The 23,433-nt window shown below is 38.9% G+C and overlaps 1 protein-coding gene across 16 annotated transcripts in view; it reads left to right on the forward strand.

The window, feature by feature from the left end:
• The window catches only part of Nrxn3 (neurexin 3), a 1,458,248-nt gene that overhangs the window by 544,886 nt on the left and 889,929 nt on the right, over positions 1 to 23,433 (forward strand). For all 16 annotated transcript variants that reach the window (XM_090344617.1, XM_090344623.1, XM_090344627.1 and 13 more), the window contains exon 9: positions 18,877 to 19,080. In XM_090344617.1, the coding sequence (XP_090200743.1) occupies positions 18,877 to 19,080 (204 nt within the window). The remainder of the gene's footprint in view (positions 1 to 18,876; positions 19,081 to 23,433) is intronic.

Genomic DNA, 23,433 nt, shown 5'->3' on the forward strand with positions numbered 1-23,433 from the left:
ATTTTTTCTTCCTCCGCCTCCTCTATCACTTATCAGAAAAACTGTAACCCCATGGATCATTCATGTTTCCCTACTTTCTTATCTCTGCTGCCTGTCTTCCTTCATAGTAGAGCTGTTTCCTTCCGGGCACTGAATCTTACCTTTACACCTAGAAGTCCCCTGTAAATATTTGATAAATACATGAGTAATAGAACAGGTTGGAAGTAAATCAGTTGTGACTATTTTATGATAAGGGTCAAGGCTAAGGCAATGGGCAATGACAAGCGAAAGACTAAGCGTGAGTCAAATGAAACTAGAAAGCAAGAAATAACAGCCCAGGTTTGGGTCAGTGATTCCCAAACTTCAGTCTTCACACCTGTCATCTGGAAGCCGTGTTCGAATTTAAAAGGGGTTTCTGTAGGTCTGGAAGGTCAAGCTGGAGATTATGCATTTCTAACAAGCTAACCTAAGGATGCTGAAGAGTGAATTCTCTGTGGAGTTGTGATTACCTTTGGAGTAATTCTAGAAAGGAGGAGAATCAATGCAAATGCCAATATTTCAGTGCTACTTATCATAAGCTAGTCTCTTTGCAGTGTGACTATAGATGCGTCCCCCTCTGTTCTGGAACTCCTCAGTATAAGAATTCTGGTAAACTCTGGAGGACTCGGAAATAACCAATATTTTGGTTGGCCCTACACTTAGAATGACAGACTTTGAACGGTAACTGAAAAATACAGGCTGAAATTATTTTATAGGACACTATTTTTATGAGATATTTATGTATAATGTAGGCTCTAGTTTGATTAGGGATCAATTAGGTGCTAGGCTGTCTCACATTTTAACTCTTCTTAGACCATGAGTAAAATGAATATTGTAACATTTATGTGATGTTTTCCAGAGTCGTTCTAGTCCTCAGACTACCCTTCTTCCTGAGCACTCTTTCTTTCTGTCAACTGTGATATAACATATAGCTCATATATAACACCTATAACATACATAATATACATATAATTTTTCTAATGACATTATAATTATGTATAAACCCAAACAGGTAATAACATAAAATGATATAAGACTTAGGGAAATTCATTCTAATACCTATGATAGTAAACGTATAGGTCTATATAGCTTTATATATTAATCCTTATAATTCTTTTTACATATTTGGTTTAGGAGATCTTTGCATAGTTCCTCTCTTAACACAGTGATAAAACAAAATGTGAGCTGGTTATTTATTTTTATTTGCTGGGATTTGTGACTTGCTTCATAAGGAAATTTGCTGTGGTATATGATCTGATTCATGCAGGACTTGCCTCAAAATGTAATCATAAATTTTGAAGAGAGAGAGAGAGAGAGAGAGAGAGAGAGAGAGAATGAAGAAACTTTAGCCTGAGGGATTTTTGCAAAGACTTATAGAGTTTGGTCACCTTCAGACAAAATCCAGTGCTTCAAGGAGTCTTCCTTCCGCATGATAATGAAAATATTATGTAAAGTTAACTAAGTACTCCGCTACTCATAACATGTCCTCACTTTTCATGGATTATTGTTTTTCCAGAATGGCCATGTTCCTTGATCGTTCTCAATAACAGTAAAGTCTAGTACACTGAAATGAATTGTCAGAGCTGGAAATCACAGGCTACAGGCCCTGAGAGATGATAACAGCACCTTTTCAAAAGTGAGGTCAGACTGAAGGATGGCAGACAGACATTTCTCCAGTGAAGTTACTTTGGGGCCAAAACATAATCGTTCACATGAGTTTGTAATCCCTTCCATTTCAGGGAGAAAATATAGAGATATTTTGTTTTCCTCCTAAAGAAGGACTGAAATGAGATGCGTTTTCATCTGAGCTAATTAATTCGCCATTGTTTTATTTCTTCCCTTTATGATTTTTATTAGTATACATGAGGATAATGGGAATATTTCATTGTGAAATTTTCATGCATGTATATAATGTATCACAAACTCACCCCTTATTGCTCTTCCTGACTCCTTTCTCACTTCTAAAACAATCATAGTACCAGGCTGCATTTTTAATCTGTATGTTTATTTATTCTGTTTTTCTTACCCCCTTCCTGAACCTATCCTACCCAATAGAATCTGGTTTACTTTCCTGTCATGTATTTTCTTTACTGTGTATTAATTGCATCATGGGGTTTCTCCATGGTGGTTCAGATGTGCATACATATTTATTGCAGTCAGTATAGTCTTCTCTTTCCCACCTCTCAATTCTCTATTGATGAGCTGTTTTTGTTTAGGTTTTTTATATTTCATATTCATGCACAGTTGTAATGTAGTTGTCAACTGACTCTTCCATTTTCCCTCTCTCCTCCGCCATCCCCTAGAAGGAATCAGTATAATCTGGCATTTTGTCATAGGAAAGTCTTTCTTCTCTTTATCCCTCCTTTCCTTCTTCCTTCACTGATCTCATTATTTTCCATTCATTCTGTATGAAGTTAGCCTCACTAACCACATGCCTTGCATATTTGTTTTAAATGCAGAAACCCTTTAAGGGCTGATGGCCACATGTGAGCTGTCTTTTTTTTTTTTTTTTTCGTTGAACTGTGGGCCTGGGTGCTGTCCATGAGCTCTTCAGCTCAAGGCTACTGCCCTACCCCTTGAACTATAGCCCCACTTTCCATTTCCTATTGGTTAATTGGAGATAAGAATCTCACATTCTTTAGTTCCTGGGCTGGCTTTGAACCATGATCTTCAGATCTCAGCTTCCTGAGATAGGCGTGAGACACTGCTCCTGGCTAAACATGTGAGCTGTCTTAGTGGTGGTTCTACCTCTTGTAACCAATCCTGAACCCTTAGAATAGGTACTCACCTGGGAGGAAAACCAAGGAAGCCTCAACTACATTACTTTGTCTCATCTTTTACCCCCAAATATATGGAAATATATGTTCCTAAGAAAACATCTGAGTAAAATGCTAGCAAATTTAATTCAATATAGAAGAAAATGCCCCTTCAGTAATGTGAGCTTGATGTAATACCAGGAAATATATTAATTATTATTAATTTTTGTGTGCTAGTATTGGATCTTGAACTCTAGGCTTTGAGCTCTCTCTTGACATTTTTTTTCTCCTGCTCAAAGTTGACACTCTGCTACTTGAGCCATGCGTCTACTTTTGCATTTTTTTGCTTGTTAATTGGAGCTACGAGTCTCATGTATTCAAAGCAAAATCCTCAGATTTTAGCCTTCTAAATTGCTAGGATTGCAGTTGTGAGGCAGAAGTGCTTGGATTAATTAAATTTAAAATAACTGTTTTTAGAATGACTTTAGAATGTTTTTAGGATATTTTTCAAAGAAGAAAGATGAAATAACTTAAATGAATGCAAAAATATATGATATAGTAAATATGCATTATGTTAACTTTTCTTTTCACTACTAGGGATTAAACACAGATACGATGCTAATCCTATTATTTTTTTTTAAATAACCTTAGGTTGGAATAAAACTTTTTTATCTTGAAAAGGGAAAGTTACCAGGAATCTCCAGCTGGCATCATGTTTAATTAAGTTAGAAATAAAACAAGAATGAACACTGCCATTGCTTTTATTGATTGTCAAAACAGAATCAGGCAACAGAGTGAGACGGAAAAAAAAAAAAACAAGCAGAAGGATCAAAAAAGAATACACTGAACTTTCCTGATGAAGAGAGTCTCTTGGGGGTATGCAAGAAAACCATTAGAACTAAAAGTGGTTTTACTAAGTTTGTTGAATAGAAGACAAACATATAAACCTAATTAGCCTTTCTCTATAATTATAATTACCACTTAAAATGCAGCAGAAAAAATTACCATATGTAATAGCTAAATATAAGGGAACTAAGAATGAAACAATAAGAAATTCAAGACCCGTATGAAATAGAAAATTGTATTGAAGGTTATAAAATGAAGATCAAAATCAATCATCCATACCAGTCATATTCAAACGCAGGTAGGTTAAACAATATCAATTTTTAGTTAGTAATTCTAGAATTACAATGACATTCCACTCAAAACTCATGCTGGATTTTTCATGGAACTTGAGTGTGAATTTTCTATAAATAATTTTAAGTCAGCAGGGTTAAAAATAGCCATGATAGCTAGGTTCTGGTGGCTCATGCCTGTAATCCCTATTACTAAAGAGGCTGAGATCTGAGGACTGTGGTTTAAACCATCCCTGCCAGAAAAGTCTTGAGACTTTTATTTCCAAGTAACCAGCAAAAATGCCCAAAGTAGAAGCATGGTTCAAGTGGTAGGGTGTAACCCTTTAGTGAAAACTCTAAACAAGAATTCATTGCCCTGAGTTCAAACCCCACTACTAGATAGGTGAATTAATGAATGGACACAGCAAAATAAAAAGAGTGTACAAAACCGTACAGAATCTATTCTTCCCTGATGAACTCAGATCAGAGGTTGGCTTTGGCTTTGGGGAAGGATGATGTGGGTATCTGATTCCTTGTTGACAGGGAAAAAAATCATATAGGTGAATAGCAAAGAAAATAAAACCAAACATGTCTGCAGGAAGAGAAAATGGTAGCTACCACTTCCCAGGGCATCCTTTGGCTTCCAGCTCTTCCAGCTTTCCCCCTCCTTAAGCAGTTACCCACAGCTCTGTAAATGTTAGAGTGACATTTGGACTTGGCTTGTGTGATCAGCTTGCCTGCGAGGCCAAGCTCCCCTGGGGTCCCTCCAAGCTCCAGTAAGTCCATACAAGGCTCCCTGGCCTCACCTCCCAGAGCTAGCAATAACATTTACCAGCTACAGTTTTCTCCATTTTCAAATATTTCCACGGGCTCACGTGACACTGAACATCCAACTCCTGGGTAGTCTGGGACTTAAAGAATCTGATTTGGAGAAAGGAAAGCCCTTCTTGAAGAACTTTTAACATTTGCTTTTCATTAAAGGATGGACTTGTGTTTTAATCAGTCTGATTCCCCCTGGGATGCTGATATGTTTGGGTAAACTTAATTATTAAAATCTCTTACCTGGATGCAAGGGAGATGAGTGCCCCTTTGACTAACATTCATATTGGAAGAAAGTGAAAATGTTGTGTCTAGTTGGTTTTAGAATTGTATCTTAGTTCACACAGAAACCTTTTCAATCTGCAAAAGCAATAAGGGCTTAACTAGGGAATTCTGCAATTATCAGTCATAAGAATAGATTTGCCATTCAGGAGCCTCATTGGATTTAATATATGATAAGACTGGGTTTGAGGAGATTAGAGTCATGTATGTGGTCTGTCTCATTTGCTACACTGTCCCCTACCCATGTGCCTGAATGAATGAATGAATGAATGAATGAATCAATGAGGGAGGAGTTAGGTATCCAGAAACCAAAGGAGCCCTGTGATAATATTTTCTTATTTTTTTCCAGGGCAGAAACTGAGACTCAAAGATTGCAATGATTTGTCTAGTCAACAGGCTTCTAAGTGGTATGCCTTATATCTAGCCTGAGTAAATGTTAATTATACTACTGTTATGTATACTTATAGAACTGCATCTATGCCAAAAATGAAAGTACTGGCAGAGAAAGTTACAAATGAATGACACAATAGAGTTCCAATTAGTAAGTGTTATTTAGGAAAAATGGAAAGAGCCTAACCATTAGGCTGCCTTCGAAGTAGTACATGTTGCAGATAAAAATCTATTGATGGGGATAAAATTAGTATGTGAAAAATTGAGGAGAAACAAGGTTCATATGATATCGGAGTATCTTCTCCAACAGACTCCCTAGCAGAGGAAGAGTCCATAATTTAAGAGTAGGGACCGGTGTAACACTAAGTGAATGATCAAAATATCACCAGGAGAAGACATCTAAATATTGTGAAGTGAGTGCTTGATGCCATGCCCTGAGAGGGCATAATGTAATTTTCATAATATTCCTGCCCCCAAAAGATTTTATTTTATTTTATTTTAATTGTGGAAAACAAAACAAAACACTGATGAGGCTGGGAGTTTAGCCTAGTGGTAGAGTGCATGTCTAGCAAGCACAACAACTGGGGTTCGATTCCTCGGTACTGCAAACATAGAATCCTGGAAGTGGTGTGTGGCTCAAGTGGTAGAGCACTAGCCTTGAGAAAAATCCAAGGATAGTGAAGATCTTCACTAACCATACAACAGACAAAGGCCTCATATCTAAAATATATCAACAGCTCAAAAAATTGAATCACTCCAAAACTAATCTCCAAAGTAACAACCATCCCATTAAAAAATGGGCCAAAGACTTAAAGAGAGTCTTCTCTGAAGAAGAAATAAAATGGCCTATAGACACATGAAGAAATGCTCATCATCTCTGGTCATAAAAGAAATGCAAATCAAAACAACGCTAAGACTCCACCTCACTCCAGTTAGAATGGCCAGGATCAGGAAAACTAACAACAACAGATGCTGGAGGGGATGCGGCCAGGAGGGATCACTACTACACTGTTGGTGGGAGTGCAAACTCAGTCAACCACTATGGAAAGCAGTATGGCAGTTCCTCAAAAGGCTAAACATAGAGCTCCCCTATGACCCAGCAATTCCACTACTTGGCATTTACCCAGCTGTCCAGAAACAAGGACATACCAAATCCACTAGCACAGTGATGTTCATTGCAGCACTATTTACCATAGCAAAGATATGGAACCAACCCAGATGTCCTTCATTTGATGAGTGGATCAACAAGATGTGGTATTTATACACAATGGAATTCTATGCTGCTGTCAGAAAGAATGACATTGCCTCATTTGTTAGGAAATGGAAAGACTTAGAAAAAATCATATTAAGTGAAGTAATCCAAACTCAAAGGAACATCGGCCCATAGTCTCCCTCATTTGTCATAATCAGTAGAAGCCTTGGGCTCTCCTAGCACAGATTTACAATAGAACAAAATCTAGAGACATTAGGCCAAATAGTATGACACTAAATGTAAGGACCTCCAGGATAAGGAAACAAAAGCCATATAATGCGTGATTGTTGTGCTTAATGTACTATGTTATCTCTCATCTCTTTTGCCATCCCTTGGTTATCTCATATTGTTACAATATTTCACCATGTTATCTGATATATTTTATATGTGCTTAATTAGTTCTTTGAAATTGGATGGGGAAGGGGGGAAATCAAGATAAGCCGGGGGAGGGTGGGAGGGAAATAGAGACCATGTCATAAGAAAGGGTATCAATGTTTGTGAAGTTATGCACCTTTTATCTGGTGAATATAATGGAACCCTTCTATTCATCACAATTTAAAAAACCCCAAAAACTGATGAGACCAAATCTGAGGCTATTTGATCAAATCATTCTTTTCTCTTTTTTGGTTTGTCTCGGGGATTAAACTCTGGGCCTGGGTGCTGTCACTGAGAAACTATGCTCAAAGCTAGTGCTCTAACACTTTGAACCGTGGACTGCTGGCTTTGAACTGACAGAGTCAGATCTCAAGCCTTCTGAGTAGCTAGGCTTACTAGCCTGAGCTTCCAGCGCCTCGCAATCATTCCCTGTGAAAGGACATAAAATGGAAGTCACTAGGGGCAATAATTAATTCCAGGTAGCCCACTGGGAATACAGTCTCAAAGGAGGAGGAGTAATTTAGAAATTACAGAAATCTCAAAGCAGACAGAGGCTGGGAGTGTGTCGACCTGGAGAAAACTGGATGAATTCATTCTGGTTGGAAGGAAGGTGATTGAGCCTTGCTCAGTCTAAGTAGATGAACAGAAAATATTCCACACAGAGTGAGTGGCCAGGGCACATTCAAAGGGCCAATGGCAAAAGCCAGCAGGAGGAGTGGGGACCAGTGATCTAGTACAAGGAATCAGTACTATGTTGTAAGAAGTATAAGGCCTCATGAGAGACCTTTACTCAAAAGTAACATGATCTGGCTCGATTTACAATGTGAACAATAGTTCAACTTTAAGAAAAAAAACTAAAAATAAAAAAATAAAGTGAGGCGGTTTATACCACACTGTGGACACGACAATTGTGGCTTAAGGCTAACCCAGACAAAAGATTAGCAAGACTGTATCTCGAAGAATACGTTGAGCACAGAAATTCTCACCTGAAATCCCAACTATATGGAAAGTAGGTGTGGAAGGATTGGAGGTGAGATGAGGCTAAGCATCAAAACTCTATTTGAAAAATAAATTAATGCAGAAATAAAATCTGGGGATTTGGCTCAAAGGGTAGAGACCTTGCCTAGCAAGTACGAAGCTCCGAGTTCAAACCTTCTCCCTATAAATAAATAAAAAAGGAGAAAGCCAAAGTAATTAAAAAAACACAGAGATGGCTGTGATAGAAAAAGAAATATTTCAAAGAAATATTTCAAAGTTGGTACAATAAAATAAGAGAACTTTCCATTGGGAGGTAGCTGTCGCCTACTCATCAGATATTTCTTTTCTTGTTAGTAGTTCACAGTACAATTAGTGGTTGACTTCAGGGCACTGAACTCGGGGGGGCCCTGCATCATAAAGATAGCTTGGAAAAAAGCCTTCAGAGGTGACAAATGTCATGTACCTCCTATCTTCCTTTCTCTACTCTAATACTCTTTCTGGCCCATTCATTTCTAACACTTAGTATCTCAGCCTGGTGTGCCTGCCTCGTGTGCAGTTTTGGCAAGCTGTATGCAGGGAGGGAGCCAGCTATCTTGTTCCCTGCACACATATAAACTCGTCAGCTGTAGGCTGGGAATGTAATTTATGATACACTTGGCCTGCCCTATAAAACAGCTTTCTGTTTGCAGGGAAATGGAGCCCTGACAGGAAGAAATGTTTATGGCTTAATTGGAGCCAAGTTCTGCATGGTGTCTGCAGAAGCAGCATCCTGAGCCTGATGCATCCCAGTCACCCGCCAGACAGTTACAACTCTGTTGCCCTAGCTTTTGGCAAGCTAAGTCTAACATCAGGCTTTTGCTCATTATCTACCCCAAGATGCCAGTACCTTAGGGAGTGATAACCATAGCCCAAGCCACCACTGGCCCTCCATTCATCCTTAGCACATAGGTTTAGGACATAATGGTTGCATACTTCAAGGTCATAAATCACTTCAGGATGAAACTATCTGATGCCTTACTCTTTGAAATCAAGTTCTTGCTAACCCATCTTACTAGAGGCTTGACATTAGCCCATTTGAGATCGGCCATTCTTTCATGTATGTGCAGTAAATGATTATCCTTTTGATGACTATTTGGTTTTGTTCTTTGTTTTTCTCCCTAGTGTACTACAATAACACTTTGTCATTTATATTCCTGAGCTGGAAGGACTGGGTTGATCCAGTAATTACCCTGGGCCCCCAGGTCTAGCAGAGAGCCTGGAAATGCATTGTATATATTCCAAAACTGGGTATTGGATAAATATCACTTAAATATTGACAGAGGAAATCTAATGATTAGAAATGGAAACTGCAGATGATGTAGTTTCCCAGAAAGAATTTTCTATTAAGTATTGTCCAGGGGATTAATGCATCTGCCACAAGACCTTACATAGAATCCAATATTCATATCCATTCTAACAGTTGCAAAATTATGAGGATTTCAATATAAGGGACAGTTAATTAACTCAGTGTTTGTGAAATCTGCTGTGTATCAATGCAGAGCTGTGAGGTTCCATCTAGTAATTCTTTCTGACTCAGCTACATCCACTAAAGGATATACATTGTACTTTATGTGCTGTGTGAGTTGCCTGTGGTATCTAGCACTGTTTCAAATCCTTCATATTCTGATTCCAGTTGATTCTGTTTCAAGAGGTGTTGGAGCCAGGGGCTAGTGACTCCCCTTTATAAATCCTAGCTTCTCAAAGATGGAAATCTGAGGTTTGATTCAAAACCAACTCAGAGAGGCAGGCAAATATAAGAAGCTTTGTATCTTCAATTAACCAGAAAAAAACTCAGACTTGGAGACATGGTTCAAGTAATAGAGTACCAGACTTGAATGAGAAAGCAAAGGAAGGAAGAGCTGAGGCCCTGAGTTCAAGATCGAGGAACAGCATAAAAAATAAATGAATAAAAAGAACTGTTGCAAAGAACCTATGTATAGTGTGTGTTTATTGTATTACAAGTTAAAGAAAAAATATATTACGTGAACCAGACCCAGAGAAACATAGGTTGCATAGTTTCCATCATTTATAATAACTAGAATGGGCCTATAAATCTACAACTAAACTCAATGGATAGTAAAAGACAAAAATTATGCTTGGACATGATCAATCAAAGAGTACCCTTAACATTCACACAGTCGACTAAAGAAGGATCTTCTTTGTAGAGGACCACAAGTGTTCAATTGCTATGTGCATATGATCATATAAAATGATGCTTATCAAAATGAACTCCAAGAAATGGAAACAAGCATTTTTATCATTTTACTTTTGGTGGGTTTTATTGTTGTTCTGTTTCTTCCTTTTGTCATTTTTTAAATTTCTATACCTTTGGTCTTGTACATTAGAGAGCACAGAAATGATGGGACCAAGGGTAAACTAAGGCAGCCAGGGAAACTAGACACTATGTTGAAAATGAACTATATAACTTGCTGGTGGAGGGAGTGGAGAGGGAAAAAAAACTGGGAGAAAACAAGGGAAGGACTGTCACTGTTCGAAAAGAAGTCTAGTCAGTACTTGTCTTGTGTAACTGTAAACTCTCTGTACATCACTTTAAAAAATTATCATTATTTTTTTTCTGGGGCTTGAACTCAGGGCCTGGACACTGTCCCTGAATACCTTTTACTCAAGGCCAGTGCTCTGCCACTTGAGCCGCAGTGCCACTTCTGGCTTTTTTTGTGTATGTGATACTGAGGACTCAAACCTGGGTTTTTGTGCACGCTTGGCAAGCACAGTACAATTAGGCCAAACTCCCGACCTCCTAAAAATTATTTTAAATTATAGAAAAATTAGATAGCAGCCATAAGTATCCTATAGTCCTCTCATAGTGGAGATATAAAAGTCTCATTTTTCCAGCAATGTCATGTCTTATCATGAAGACACAGGTGAATTGTCACCAACCAGGGCACAAACTCCGGGTTCCAGCATTTTTATGGAAGGTTAGTCACGCACACAATGCTTGCCTGACTGGTTTTAGTTGCTGCTGCTCCAGAACCCCAGAGAGAAAGCAGGTGTTTACCATAAATTACAGCATCATGGGCCAAAAGTCTACATCAACTGATGTCATGCAACTCAAGGCCCCCTACAGGCAAACACAGATTACTCACAAGAATGTAGGATCTCAATTCCCAGGAGCCAATGCTGTGATCATCATCAAAGTAAATGCTTCTTGGGAGGCTGAAGAGTTTAAATGATTCCCTTTTCTGCCCATGGCAAGCATAACAAAATGACAAGCAATCTTCACACATGAGAGAAAATATGAGAGAAGCATATTTTCATTTCTCATTGCTTCTACTTAGAAGTGAAGTTTAAATACAGCATCTCATATTTTAATATTATCTTTTGTAAATTTCACTTAGTTCTCTGGGGAAATGATACTTGATTGCAAGATTATTTAATTTTTTAATTGGATTAAAAAATTTAACTGAAATGGCATGTAGAGCATTTTACATCTTTTCAAAAGCTATTTCATTTATTTATTATCCTAGTCACTTAAATGTTTAGAAAAATACCTGAAAATAGGGGCTGGGAGTTTGACCTACTGGTAGAGTGAATGTGTGAAGACCCAGGCTCAATTCCTGAGTACCACATACATAGAAAAGTCAGAAATGGTGCTATGGCTCAAGTGGTAGAGGGCTAGCCTTGAGAAACACAGTGCCCAGACCCTGAGTTCAAGGCCCAAGACTGGCAAAAAGAAAGAAAGAAAGAAAAATATCTGGAAATAAGGATCCTTTAAGAGTAGTGATGGTTAGGTCTTTGTAGTAGGGTTGGCAAAGATTTTTTATGTATATATGTCCATAATTAGTAGATTAAAAATATGAAGTATGTGCTGGTTCATGAGAGTGTGTTTGTGTGTGGGCGTGAGTGGGTCTGTGTCCTCGTGACCTGGGGCTTGAACTCAGGGATGGGCACCGTCACTGAGCTATTTTGCTAGTGGGCAGTATTCTACCACTTGAGCCACAACTCTACTTGTGGCTTTTTGGTAATTAGAAATAAGAGTCCCATGGAATTTTTGGCCTTGGCTAGCTTTGAACTGCAATCTCTTCAGATCTGAGATTCCTGAATAGTTGGAATTTCAGTTATGAGCTTTTATGGGTGTAGGAGGGGAAGGGCCTATGTACTATTTAAGAAAAATAAAGTCTTAATTTTACTTTTCTTTAAAAAAAAGAATAAGAATAAATGACTGAGGAAATCAAGATTCTTTGAGACAAGTCTAATGTATACTAGAAATAGTGGGTCCCATTTTGCTGGGAATTTAAGCATAATGTAGATAAAAGAAATGGACAAGGCAGACTCATTCTCTTTCACCTTGGATTGTTTGTTTCACTCAACAATTACACAGAGAACTTCTTCCATATACATTTCTACCACATGGATCAATATTCAAGTCTCCTTCCTTTATTTCAGGGGGCCTTGGACTGATAGTAGAAGGGTAGAATTTTCCCTCTGGTCCTAAGATGGGAGTGTAGAAAGAAGCCATGATTCATTGAGGTACGAGGAAAACAATCATAAAATAAGAAAAAAATGCTAAAATAGGTGCTAAATATCGCCATGATAATCAATAGTATAAGCCTTAGCTTATGCATAGGGCTGAGGTTCTATGCTGAAAAGCTCAAAGTCTACCATCTTTGTCCCTCCCTGCTTCCTCCTGCAATGACACGATTACTCAGAGAAAAATGGGACATTGCTTCTTCTTCTCTCATCTGGTGAACAGAAGTCCTACCCAGAGTAGCTGCAGCCTCAGCAATGGAAAGCTCCACACTGATTGTCTAAAACAAAACTTGAACAAGTGCATGGCTAAGTACTCTTTTTCATGGAGAAGATGGTTTGAAGGGAATGAGATCTTGGTTACAAGCAACTCAAAGGCAGAAGGCAATTGAAGAGTGGCAGAGACCTTGCTGGATTTCTTGAGGATGTGTGCACCAGCAGCTGTAAGGCCGTGGGGAGCCTTGACCCACTCCCAGCAGTGTGTAGAGTAATCGTTTCACCCTAAGCCATTCCACTTTGGGTTACAAGTGCTGAAACCAGAAGGATTTTGCATGTTGTTGATGCAAGTCAGCAGCCACCATCTGTCATCACAGCATGAGGCACACATTGATAATGCTTTATGAGTGCCAGTAAACACATTACATCAGCAAATACATTAAAGCATGTCAGACATATCAGGCCTATGAGCTAATGGAGGACATCAGGCCTAGGCTATATGCAACGTCTCCATCAGACTACCCAGCGTTTGCCTCAGGAATGGTCAGGTGATGAATTTCTGAAGCTGCCCTTGAGACTTCCATTCAGCTTGATCCCTCACTCACGCTGCCCCCCATTCATGTCCAGTAAACCTGACAATTGTCTGCATGCCCAGAGTCAGCTCTATGTGAAACCAGCTCTGCCCCCTGAGCCAGCATCATACCCCCGATGGATACTGCCTGCAGATACCACTGGACTCAACAACTGTGACTGCATTCCTGGCTAGTATCTGACACCTTTGGTGATTGAGTTTGCATGTATATCCACTGTTTTACACTTGCTCATAGGCCACGCCTGCTAGAACCTTGAATCAGTTTAACTCTTCCTAGCCATCATAGAACCTCAATATTGCAAAGTGTACTGTGTGATCTGGGAGTTAATATTATGAGTTAAGACTAAAATAAAGGACCTGTGATTTTAATTGCCCTGGCTTGTCAAATGACCTCAGTCTTACTTGGGGAATTCACATAGACAAGATTTACTTAGCATGTGAATTTGCTGTTGTTCAGTAAATTGTGATGTTGTAGAAAGACAAAAATTATCCATTTATCTTCCTGACCTAGCTTGCTCATGCCAGGAATCCTGTGATGCTAGAAGCTGTAAAGCAAAATGGCCAGCAAAGAATCAGTACAAGGAATCAAATGCAGAGAACAAGGGAAGACAAAGACAAGAGGGACTTATTAGGCTCACGCTTGTCCAGCTGGTTATAGAAAGCTGTGCATACTTTCAGGGGCAATTTGATGTAAGGCATGACACAGCTTTTGGGGGCATTTATGCATGTTTGGTGGTAATTAGAGTAGAATATGGTCACATTTGAAGTCATTCTCAAGCCATACACAGATCTATCAGGAAGGGTTTAATTATATTCTCTCCAGGGACTTAAGAATGAGTTTTCCACCAACACTGGCTAAACAAAAAGTTATTCTTATCCAGGTACTACCCTTGGAGACCAGGCATAAAAATAAAACTGTACTTGCCCTTGGCGATCTAAAAGACTGAACTTATTTTCAAAGCTTTAGCTACAGAGGAACAATTTTGAAGCTACTGCTCTATGGCTAAATAGGTGACTGCTTCGAAACAGGCTCCTCACTGCACATATTGAACAGACAAAGGGTAAAAAAGGAACTCCCTAAGGAAGCCTGAGCAAATGATCTTACTAGTAAATGGCTTATACTGATTCAGGGTAATACCTAGGAAGGGCAAAATAGCCAAACGTTGGGAAATGTCCAAACAGAGACAAACCCACAAACAAAGCCATTGGCCTATGCCTCTAATCCTACTTACCCACCAGGTTGAGGTCTCAGGATCATTGCTCAAAGCCAACTCAGGCAGTCCCAGTCCATGAGACTCTAATCTCCAATTAACTAACAAAAAGCTGGAAATGTAGTTGTGGCCCAGTTGGTACAGCACCAGCCCAAGAAAGAAAGGATGAGAAAAGAAAGCCTGAAGTTCAAGCTCTAGCACTGGTACCAACCAACTAAGCAAACAAAAACATGAATAAGAAATATACCTATTGTTGGTAGAATCAACATCTAAACTTGTGACAATGTGCTATCTAAAGTATCTAGTTTTCAACTAAAGCTGATAAGTTGTACAAACCATATACAGAGATAACTGTGGGCAATAGAAATCGTCTTTTAGTGGCCCTCTATATTGGACTTCACTGCCAAAAACTATAAAGTAAGTAGCTGTTACATATATGTGTGTTCAGAAAACTATATTTAAAGAATTATATGAGGGCTGATATAATAGTTCATGCCTGTAACCCCAGCTAAGAGGGAATTCAAAATAGGAAGATTTCAGTATAAATCTAGCCTGAGCAAAAATACTAGTGATAGCCAATGTTAAAAATAAAAGGCAAGTGTAGCGATTCATATCTCTAATTGTTTATAGCTTTGTTGTCTTTTATCACGTACAGTTTAGTAGCTCAATCTTGTGAGGTTATTGGACATTTTATGCTGAGTACTTGAAAGAGAGAAAAACAAAAAAACATGAAAATGAAATGGAGAGAATTAAAGAGATTAATCAAAGTTGCTTATAACCTTCATTTTCGCTACATGGGCATGTATACTTATTTCTGAAGCTTTGTTAAATGTTTTGCATCAGCAGTCACTACACCTAGTTCAGGAGTCCATCTTAAGGACTGAGTGTATTGTACATGCCTGTGATTCCAGCTTCTTAAGAGGTAGCAAAGGAGGGTCATGGTTCGAGGTCACGTAGGTCACAGAGAAAATAAATTGAGACATATCAAAAAGCAAGTTGGGCATGATTGTACATGCCTGTAATCCCAGCTAGGTGGGAAGTAGAGGACAGCCCCAGGCAAAAGCCTGCAACTTTATCCGAAAAATAAACAAAAGGAGTCCTGCAGATATGACTCAAGTGGTAGAGCATTTACCTAGTATGTGTGAGGCCTGAGGTCAAACCTTAGTACAACTATAAAAACCATGCTCATTAAATAATAACAACTCATAACAATATGGTATTGTAATAATGACTCATCTACAAATCTCCAAGAGGAAATTTTGGAATTAGTAAAGTTAATCTAAGTGAAAAATTTTCTAGAAGGTTTTAGCAGTGGATTTGAATTTTCAGAAGAAAGAATTAATTTGAGGATAAATCAGAGGAGATTATACAATCTGAATAGAAGAAAAATTACGATAAACAACTTCAGAAAAATACAAGGCACCATTAAATGTCCCCACATAAGTATAACGGAAAAAGGAGAGTGAAAGAGTGAGAAGAGAAGAAACACTGAGATGATGCCTACAGACATACAAATTTGATTTAAAAATAATAAACTACACATTGAAAAAAATAGATGAATTCTAAGAAGGAAAATTGCAAAGAGAATTTTATCTTTGACTTGTACTTTATAAACAATGATACTATAAATGGCAAAAAAAAAGCAAAGATAAAGATAATTTTTTGAAAGCTTCAAAGGAACACACACACACATACACACACACACACACACACACACACACACACACACACACACACACACCACACATACACATATACAAGAGCATCACAGTGAGATTAACAGTCGACATTTCTTCAGGAAAAGTGGAGGTTAAAGGCTATAAGATGGCACACTGAGTGTTGAAAGAAGAACTGTCAGCTCAGAAGAATATAACCAGAGAAGCTGTCTTTCAAAATGAAGGTCAATTAGACATCCTCAGATAAACAAAAGCAGAGAATGCGTGCTAACACACTTACCATATAAGAACTACTTGAAGATTTTCTTTATGCTGACAGAGACAGCAGATGTTAATTTATGTGTGTGGGGGGAGGGGAGGAGAAAAAATATAAAGAGTTCCAATAAAGGTAATTATGTAGGTAACCATAAAAGACAGTATAATTACATATGTCATTTTCTTTCTCTTTTTAACTGATTTAAAAAGAAATGCATAAAACAATATATAAAATTATGTTGTTGTGCCTATACCACATAGAATTGTCTTGTATTTGATAATTAAAATTCAAGTGAATCATTTCTTTGGGAAGAGAAAATGATACTAGATGGTAATTTGAATCCACAGGAAGATACAAACAGAATCAGAGATGGTAAATAATGAGCCTAATTTTTTTTTTAAAAAAAAAAAGCTCCATAAACATATTGGGAGTCCCTTTTTATGTCACCTCCTTAAAAAGATGTCAGATTTTTTTTTCTTTTTTTAGAATTTTATTTCGGGATAATGCATACAGGGGTTATAGTTACATTTGTAAGGTAGTAGGTGCATTACTTCTCACATATTGATACCCCTTTTCATGGTTTTTTTTTTTTTTGCCAGTCCTGGGCTTGGGCTCAGGGCCTGAGCACTGTCCTTGGACTTTCTCAAGGCTTAGCACTCTACCACTTGAGCCTCAGCACCACTTCCAGCTTTTTTTTTTTATGTATGTGGTACCGAGGAATCGAACCTGAGTCTTCATGCATGCTAGGCAAGCACTCTACCACTAGGCCAAACTCCCCGGCTCCCTTTTTCATGTTTTTGTCATTGCTTCCCTCCCTCCACCTCTCCCAATCATCTTGTTTATTCCCCCTTCCCTTTCCTATTTCAAATAAACGTATATATAATATACCAGTTAACAAATTCAGATGTAGTAACAACATGAGATTAACCATTAGGGCAAAAAAGAGAAGAGAAATAACAGTACATTAAGTACAATAATCACACAAGGTGAAGTTCTTGTTTCCATATCCTAGAGATCCTTTCATTTAGTTTCATCCTATATGACTTTATGTACCTAGGTTTTGGAGTACTGTAATCCTCTGTTGGGAGAGTCCTAGATGTGTACTAATTATTACAAATGAGGGAAACCAATGAGCCTATGTTCCTTTGGGTCTGGCTTACTTCACTTAATGATTTTTTTCCAAGTATTTACATTTCCTTATGAATGGGGCAATGTCATTCTTTCTGATGGCAGCATAGAATTCCATTGTGTATATGTACCACAAGATGTCTCTCTAAACAATATATGTTGTGACTATAATTTATATATCTGTTATTCAACATGCATTTAAAACATATGACTCATAGCCCAGAAAACAATACAGTTACTTCTATATGTTCTGTCTCCTCCCCAAATGGGGTCTTTTCTGTCAGTTTCACTATAGAACATGTAAGTAGCAACTGTTTGACAACAGCAATTACTTACTAAAGAACCTAATCAGTGTCAGATATTGAGCCCCGTGAGAGTATGGCTTCCTGTGTTCTCTGAAGGTATGTGCTGATGGATGACTGAACAAACGTACATCTAGAGTGTCATGTGCTGTCAAATAGTCCTTGGATTTGGTATTGGATAGGATGGGTTAAAATCGCTTTTGTGTCATTTGAGGATGGTATCGTCGCTCATCATCACATCTGGTTTTACTGATTTTAAGTAGGAGCAAGTCTGCTTTATAGCACTGAGACAGCGTATGGTGGGTTTCCTTCCTCTTGCCCACCCCCATTTTTTCTGGTCTCTAAACCTCTGTCTCTGTGCTTTTGTGCTTTAGGTTAGCTTAGCAGTCTACCACTTGAGCCACAGATCCACTTTGGGCTTTTTGTTTTTTCATAGTTTGTGGAGATAAGAGTGCTTGGGCTGATTTCAAAAGCATGATCTTCAGATGTCAGCCCTCCTAAGATACCAAACCTGGGCCCCCTTGTTGTTGTTTTAAGAGAAGTTCCAGTCAGACCAGTCTTCTATGAGTGAGCTGATCTCCCTCACCATGCTTGGCCAGGCCAGATGTGACAAGTACCAGCTTGCTGCTTTCCCCTGGTCTCGGTTTCTGGCCAGATGTTGGATGGTCTATTACAATACTGATGGAAATACAGGGATCCTGATAGGTGCTTTTTCTTGCACACCGGTTCTAGCTGCAGCCTATCAAATGACGACGACTAGTATTTGTGGATGTGCTTTTTACTTTGGCAAGATGACTTCATTATTTACTTAGATACCCTCCAGAAATAAGAGCACACCCTCCCCCCTCACCAAGCACCAGTGTCTTTGCAAAAGTGTTCAAGGTCATTTCTGATGGCTGAAGCAGAAGTCACAAGGCAGTATTTGTCACCACGACAGCCTTCCTTCTTACATGGTCCCCCATATGTTTTTTTTTTTCCCATGGCAGAGGCATCCATCCTGAGCTACGATGGCAGCATGTACATGAAGATCGTGATGCCCATGGTAATGCACACGGAGGCAGAGGACGTGTCCTTCCGCTTCATGTCCCAGCGAGCTTATGGACTGCTGATGGCCACGACTTCCAAGGACTCGGCGGACACCCTACGCCTGGAGCTGGATGGGGGTCGCGTCAAGCTCATGGTTAACTTAGGTATCGTATGAAGGTCCTTCTGCCCCAATCTGTTTGGGCTTGTCTTCCCTTTCCTTTCTGATTTTTATTGGTTTGACTGGATTCTTTGTTTTGTTTTCTTGAAAGTTAACTACTCACCTCTTGTTTAATCTACCAAGGATGAAAACCCAACAACAAATAACCTCCTTATTTCTGCATGAGGTTTTGATGTCCATTTCTGGTTTCTGACAGTGGTTTGTTCTTTTCTTTTTGGTTTGGTTCTGGTTTTGATTTTGGTTGTTTTCTTAACTGAATTATTTGTTTTCTAAGTTTCCTTTCTTGGTTTCTTGGAATCGTTTAGCTTTGTGTAAAACACACTACCTTGGTCCATCTTTTGATCAGTCATATTTCATCAAGTCCAGCTCTTTTGTCACCACTCAAAACAGTCAAGCTGAGGGTAGGGGCAGGGCTGGGAGTTGAGGCAAAATCGGAGGATGCACTAAACTAAGCAGGCAGCCTGAGGCAGGAAGCCTGGGTCCACAGGGACCATTCACAGGAGAGTTTGTGATGGCCCTGATGCCACTCACATTTTGAGAACATTTTGAGATGATTCCCATTGTCCCATTGGAAAAGTAATTGCCTATGGTTAATATCTCTGACATATGAAAGAAGAATGTCCCCTCCTGGCAAATATTCCTAATTTCCTTCCTAATATTGTTGCCTACCTCTCTCCAGCCCCTTTTGGAAAAATTGTGCTTTATACTATTATTCAACAATTGCTTCAGGACAAATTATTATAGTTGTAAATGTGTGGTTTTACTTGGGACAAGATCTGTTCTTTTTTAGAGTGGATTCATTTGAAATTCTGTCTTTATGCCCTCACCTTCTTTTCTGTTCTTGACCCTCTTTCCTGGGTTCAAGCTGATCTATTGAAAGTGTGGGCCTTCTGAGATTTTTACAGACAAACAAGTAAGCAAGCAAAACATTTCTGTTTGTGCTTACCCATTTCACAATATTTACAAAGTCCGAACTTTCTACGCAAATACCTTCATGTGGGTATACAGAATATGTTTGGGTACAGAACTCCTTTATAGGGAATGGAATGGCTTGTTAGAAGCCTGGAGATGACCTGATGGAGAGATGTACCATATTCCAGACCACATAAGTCTCTAGATGACCCTGTAGGAAGCTGAGCTTGTGAATCTCTACTAGCCTTACCTGCTGCGAGGTAAACTGGTCCTACATTTCAAATATCTATGCTGTCATTCTAAAATCTCTGGTATACAGAGGACTGTTTTGAGCAGTGGCTTGTTCAGTTATGTCTTTTATTTTCTTTTCCAGTTTGCAGCTTTCCAACACTATTTCCTTTTACTTGTCCAACCTCATTTGATTTCTCTTTGTCAATGTGTCTCTTGGGTTTCTTTTATTTGTGTTGTGTGTGTGTTGTGTGTGTGTGTGTGTTTATTTTAGGTTTTTGTTTTCCTCTTTGGCTGGATCATTTTGTGTGTGTATATTCTTGAGTTTTCTCCCATCATCAGCCATGGTAAATCAAAAGATGGTATTCAACCCTTCAAAGGCCCAAAGCCTGCGGCCCGCATAGCAAACAGCCTTGAGAACAGAGAGTACTGAGCAGCCGACAGGGATTGGCAGACCCCTGCCCCCTCACCTTCCCACCCCACACCACCCTTCCCACTTCAAGAAAACCCAAGTGATCCCTTGTAGCAAAAAACAACAAGGAACATTGCTGCCTTGTCTAAAGAAACAGCAGACTGGATGAAAAATTTAAACCAAAAGCAGAAAACCAAAGCAGAAAGCAAATATTAAACCCTTCTTAGCTCACAGAGAAAGGAGAACAAACACAATCTTTGTCTTTCTCTGTCTCTTCCTCAAAGGAAAAGAGAGATGTATATGAGAAGAAGATTTAGCCCACGGGAACCCTGAGGGAACACAAACTGTGTCTTTCAGCAGACAATTTGTTTTTTTTTTTCCTTTTTAGTTATTGTTTTGTCAATATTAGAAAGTTAACTGTTATAGGTCTCACATCATACATATATGATATGTATGTATGTATCAACAGAAATAGTATTCTAATGTCTCCAATTACTCATATGCACACTCCTGATAGAAAAGCATAGTAGATATTAATCTGATAAAATATATCTAAATATCAAAAGACTAGAGTTTTTCAAGGGCTTTGTTTTCTGAAGGCAGCCATGTGTGGTTATAGAAGGTGAGAGAAATAAACCTACTTCATACCATATGTCTCAAAAGTTGTGAAACTGGCTCTCAAACAGCCATATTTTGCCCTTTGAGTAATAAAAGAGATAGCAAGAGCATTTTGTAGAAGATTTAAAATATCGTATTTTAATCTCTATAAAATTGGGAGAAAATCCACAAAGTGTTCTTATACTCATTTTTATAGAAACGAAACAGAGAGCTTATATGGATTTTCAAAACTTGGATAAAAACACTGGTGGTGGAATAGAGACTAGAAGTCATGTCTCTAACTGCTAGATCATCACTGGTGACCCGTTTCCTCTACAGGCTAACTTTTAGAGCAATGGCATTGGACCTTAATGATGTCATCCTTCTGTGGTAATTGCAGTCTTTGAAAGATGCAGAGAGAGGATGTGCTTTTTCCTTAGTCCCCAGTTTGAATCCATCCACACTGCAGAAAAGTCAGGAGATGCAGGCAAATCCTTCTGGATTCTCAGCAGAGAGCAGGGAGGACTTCTTCCATAGTAGAGTCTGAGTTAGAGTAGGCTGTTTGACAAGTTGGCTTCAAGTCCCTCTCATATTTCTGTCTAGCTTGCTGTTCATGCATTATTGAAAACATGTAACTTTTATAAATGCCCATCACGACCACACCCAAAGTTTCCTCGTGTCATCATTCCTTGCATTCACTGAAATAAAACAAAGAAAGCCAAATTAAAACATATAGCACACATATGTACACACACACAGATGCATACATATGCTCACTTCTCAAATGTCACGTAAAGACTCAGTCTTTTTCTTTCCTCAGGCAAAGAGAGAACTCTGGCCATTACCAAAGATATAGCTAAAGGAAATGGCTTTCTTCATTAACTCCCTGGCACATTTTATTTTATTAAAAATATATATCCTCACAAACACGATCTTCTCACAGAACTTGTGAAAAGAGAAAGGAGTAGACTTCTCCAACACGATTCTTCATGTCTCAATTTAAAAACAAATTGTCTGCCATCTTGAAAACCCTAAGTCATTCCTGTTAAGATACCAGATGCATCTTAGGGAACCCTTGGAATGATCCAGAAAGATGAGCCCAACCCAACGCCAATTCTTAGGCCACATTCTTATTTAACAACAAATTCCTCAACTGCATAGAAACCAAAGAAGAAAATTGTTCCTTATGGGAAGTCCTTGGGTTTGTAAGTTTAGGTCCACTCTTCCTCCCATCCTTTCTCCTAAGCATGCACATAGCACTCTTCTCTCTCTCTCCTTTGATACCCCAGGAAGCAAAGTGTGGTTTCTCCACCTTTGGAGGATGGTAGCTTCCACCAATAGCTGAAACTCTCACCCCTCCCTCCTGCCTGTCTCTACCCTAGTCCTCAGGGGCATGGCCTCCTCTGTGTGGTGGTCGTACCAGTTGCTCCAGGGCTGTTTGCTCCCACTTTTCTGTTGCGGTTGACGACACATGACAAACCTAACCGCATGAAACCAAACCCAGATTTTTCTCAAGAGATGTTCTGGGGATAAACAAGCTGCCTACCTCCTTCCTCAGAAATAATTGGGTGTTATAAATTGTTCCTACCTGGATTTCCCATAGTTCCCCTCTGTTCCTGCTGGAGGTCCTGCCTTCGATTTTCATTTGCTTGATTAAAATATTTCACCTTGGGGGAATCGAATGATGGCATTCTCTTCCATGAATTATTTCAAAACTATGGAGCCAACCCCAGGGTTTATAATCGCATCAGCCATCCCCTTCCCCCGACACACACCATTATTTCCTTTGACTTCTTTTAATATTTGACTTTATATAAATTCCTACTGGAATTCCTATTGTTGCAAACCAACTCTTGATTTAACCGGTAACCATGAACTGAGTCAGATCTCCAGTTATTTCTGCCCAGTATGCTACTGACCTCCTCCACTAACTCTACTCAAGAATTATTATGGTGTGTGCCATTGACACTGAAATAGAGAGTAGAAAAATATTAGCTACTCTGATCCCTGGCACAGATCAAATGGGCTGGTTATCAGCACTGGATAATGATGCTTTTCCTCCCTTTCTTTTCCATTTGAAAAAGGAAGATTGAAATGAACGATTTTTCTCTCCTCACCATGTAGACTTTCAGAGTGAAATAGGCAAGATGTCAAAGGTACCTGAGATCTCCTCCACACATGCCTGTCCTG

The sequence above is a fragment of the Megascapheus bottae genome, chromosome 14 (assembly GCF_031878675.1).
Source record: "Megascapheus bottae isolate mThoBot1 chromosome 14, mThoBot2.hap1, whole genome shotgun sequence".
In the NCBI taxonomy this organism is placed as follows: Eukaryota; Metazoa; Chordata; class Mammalia; order Rodentia; family Geomyidae; genus Megascapheus; species Megascapheus bottae.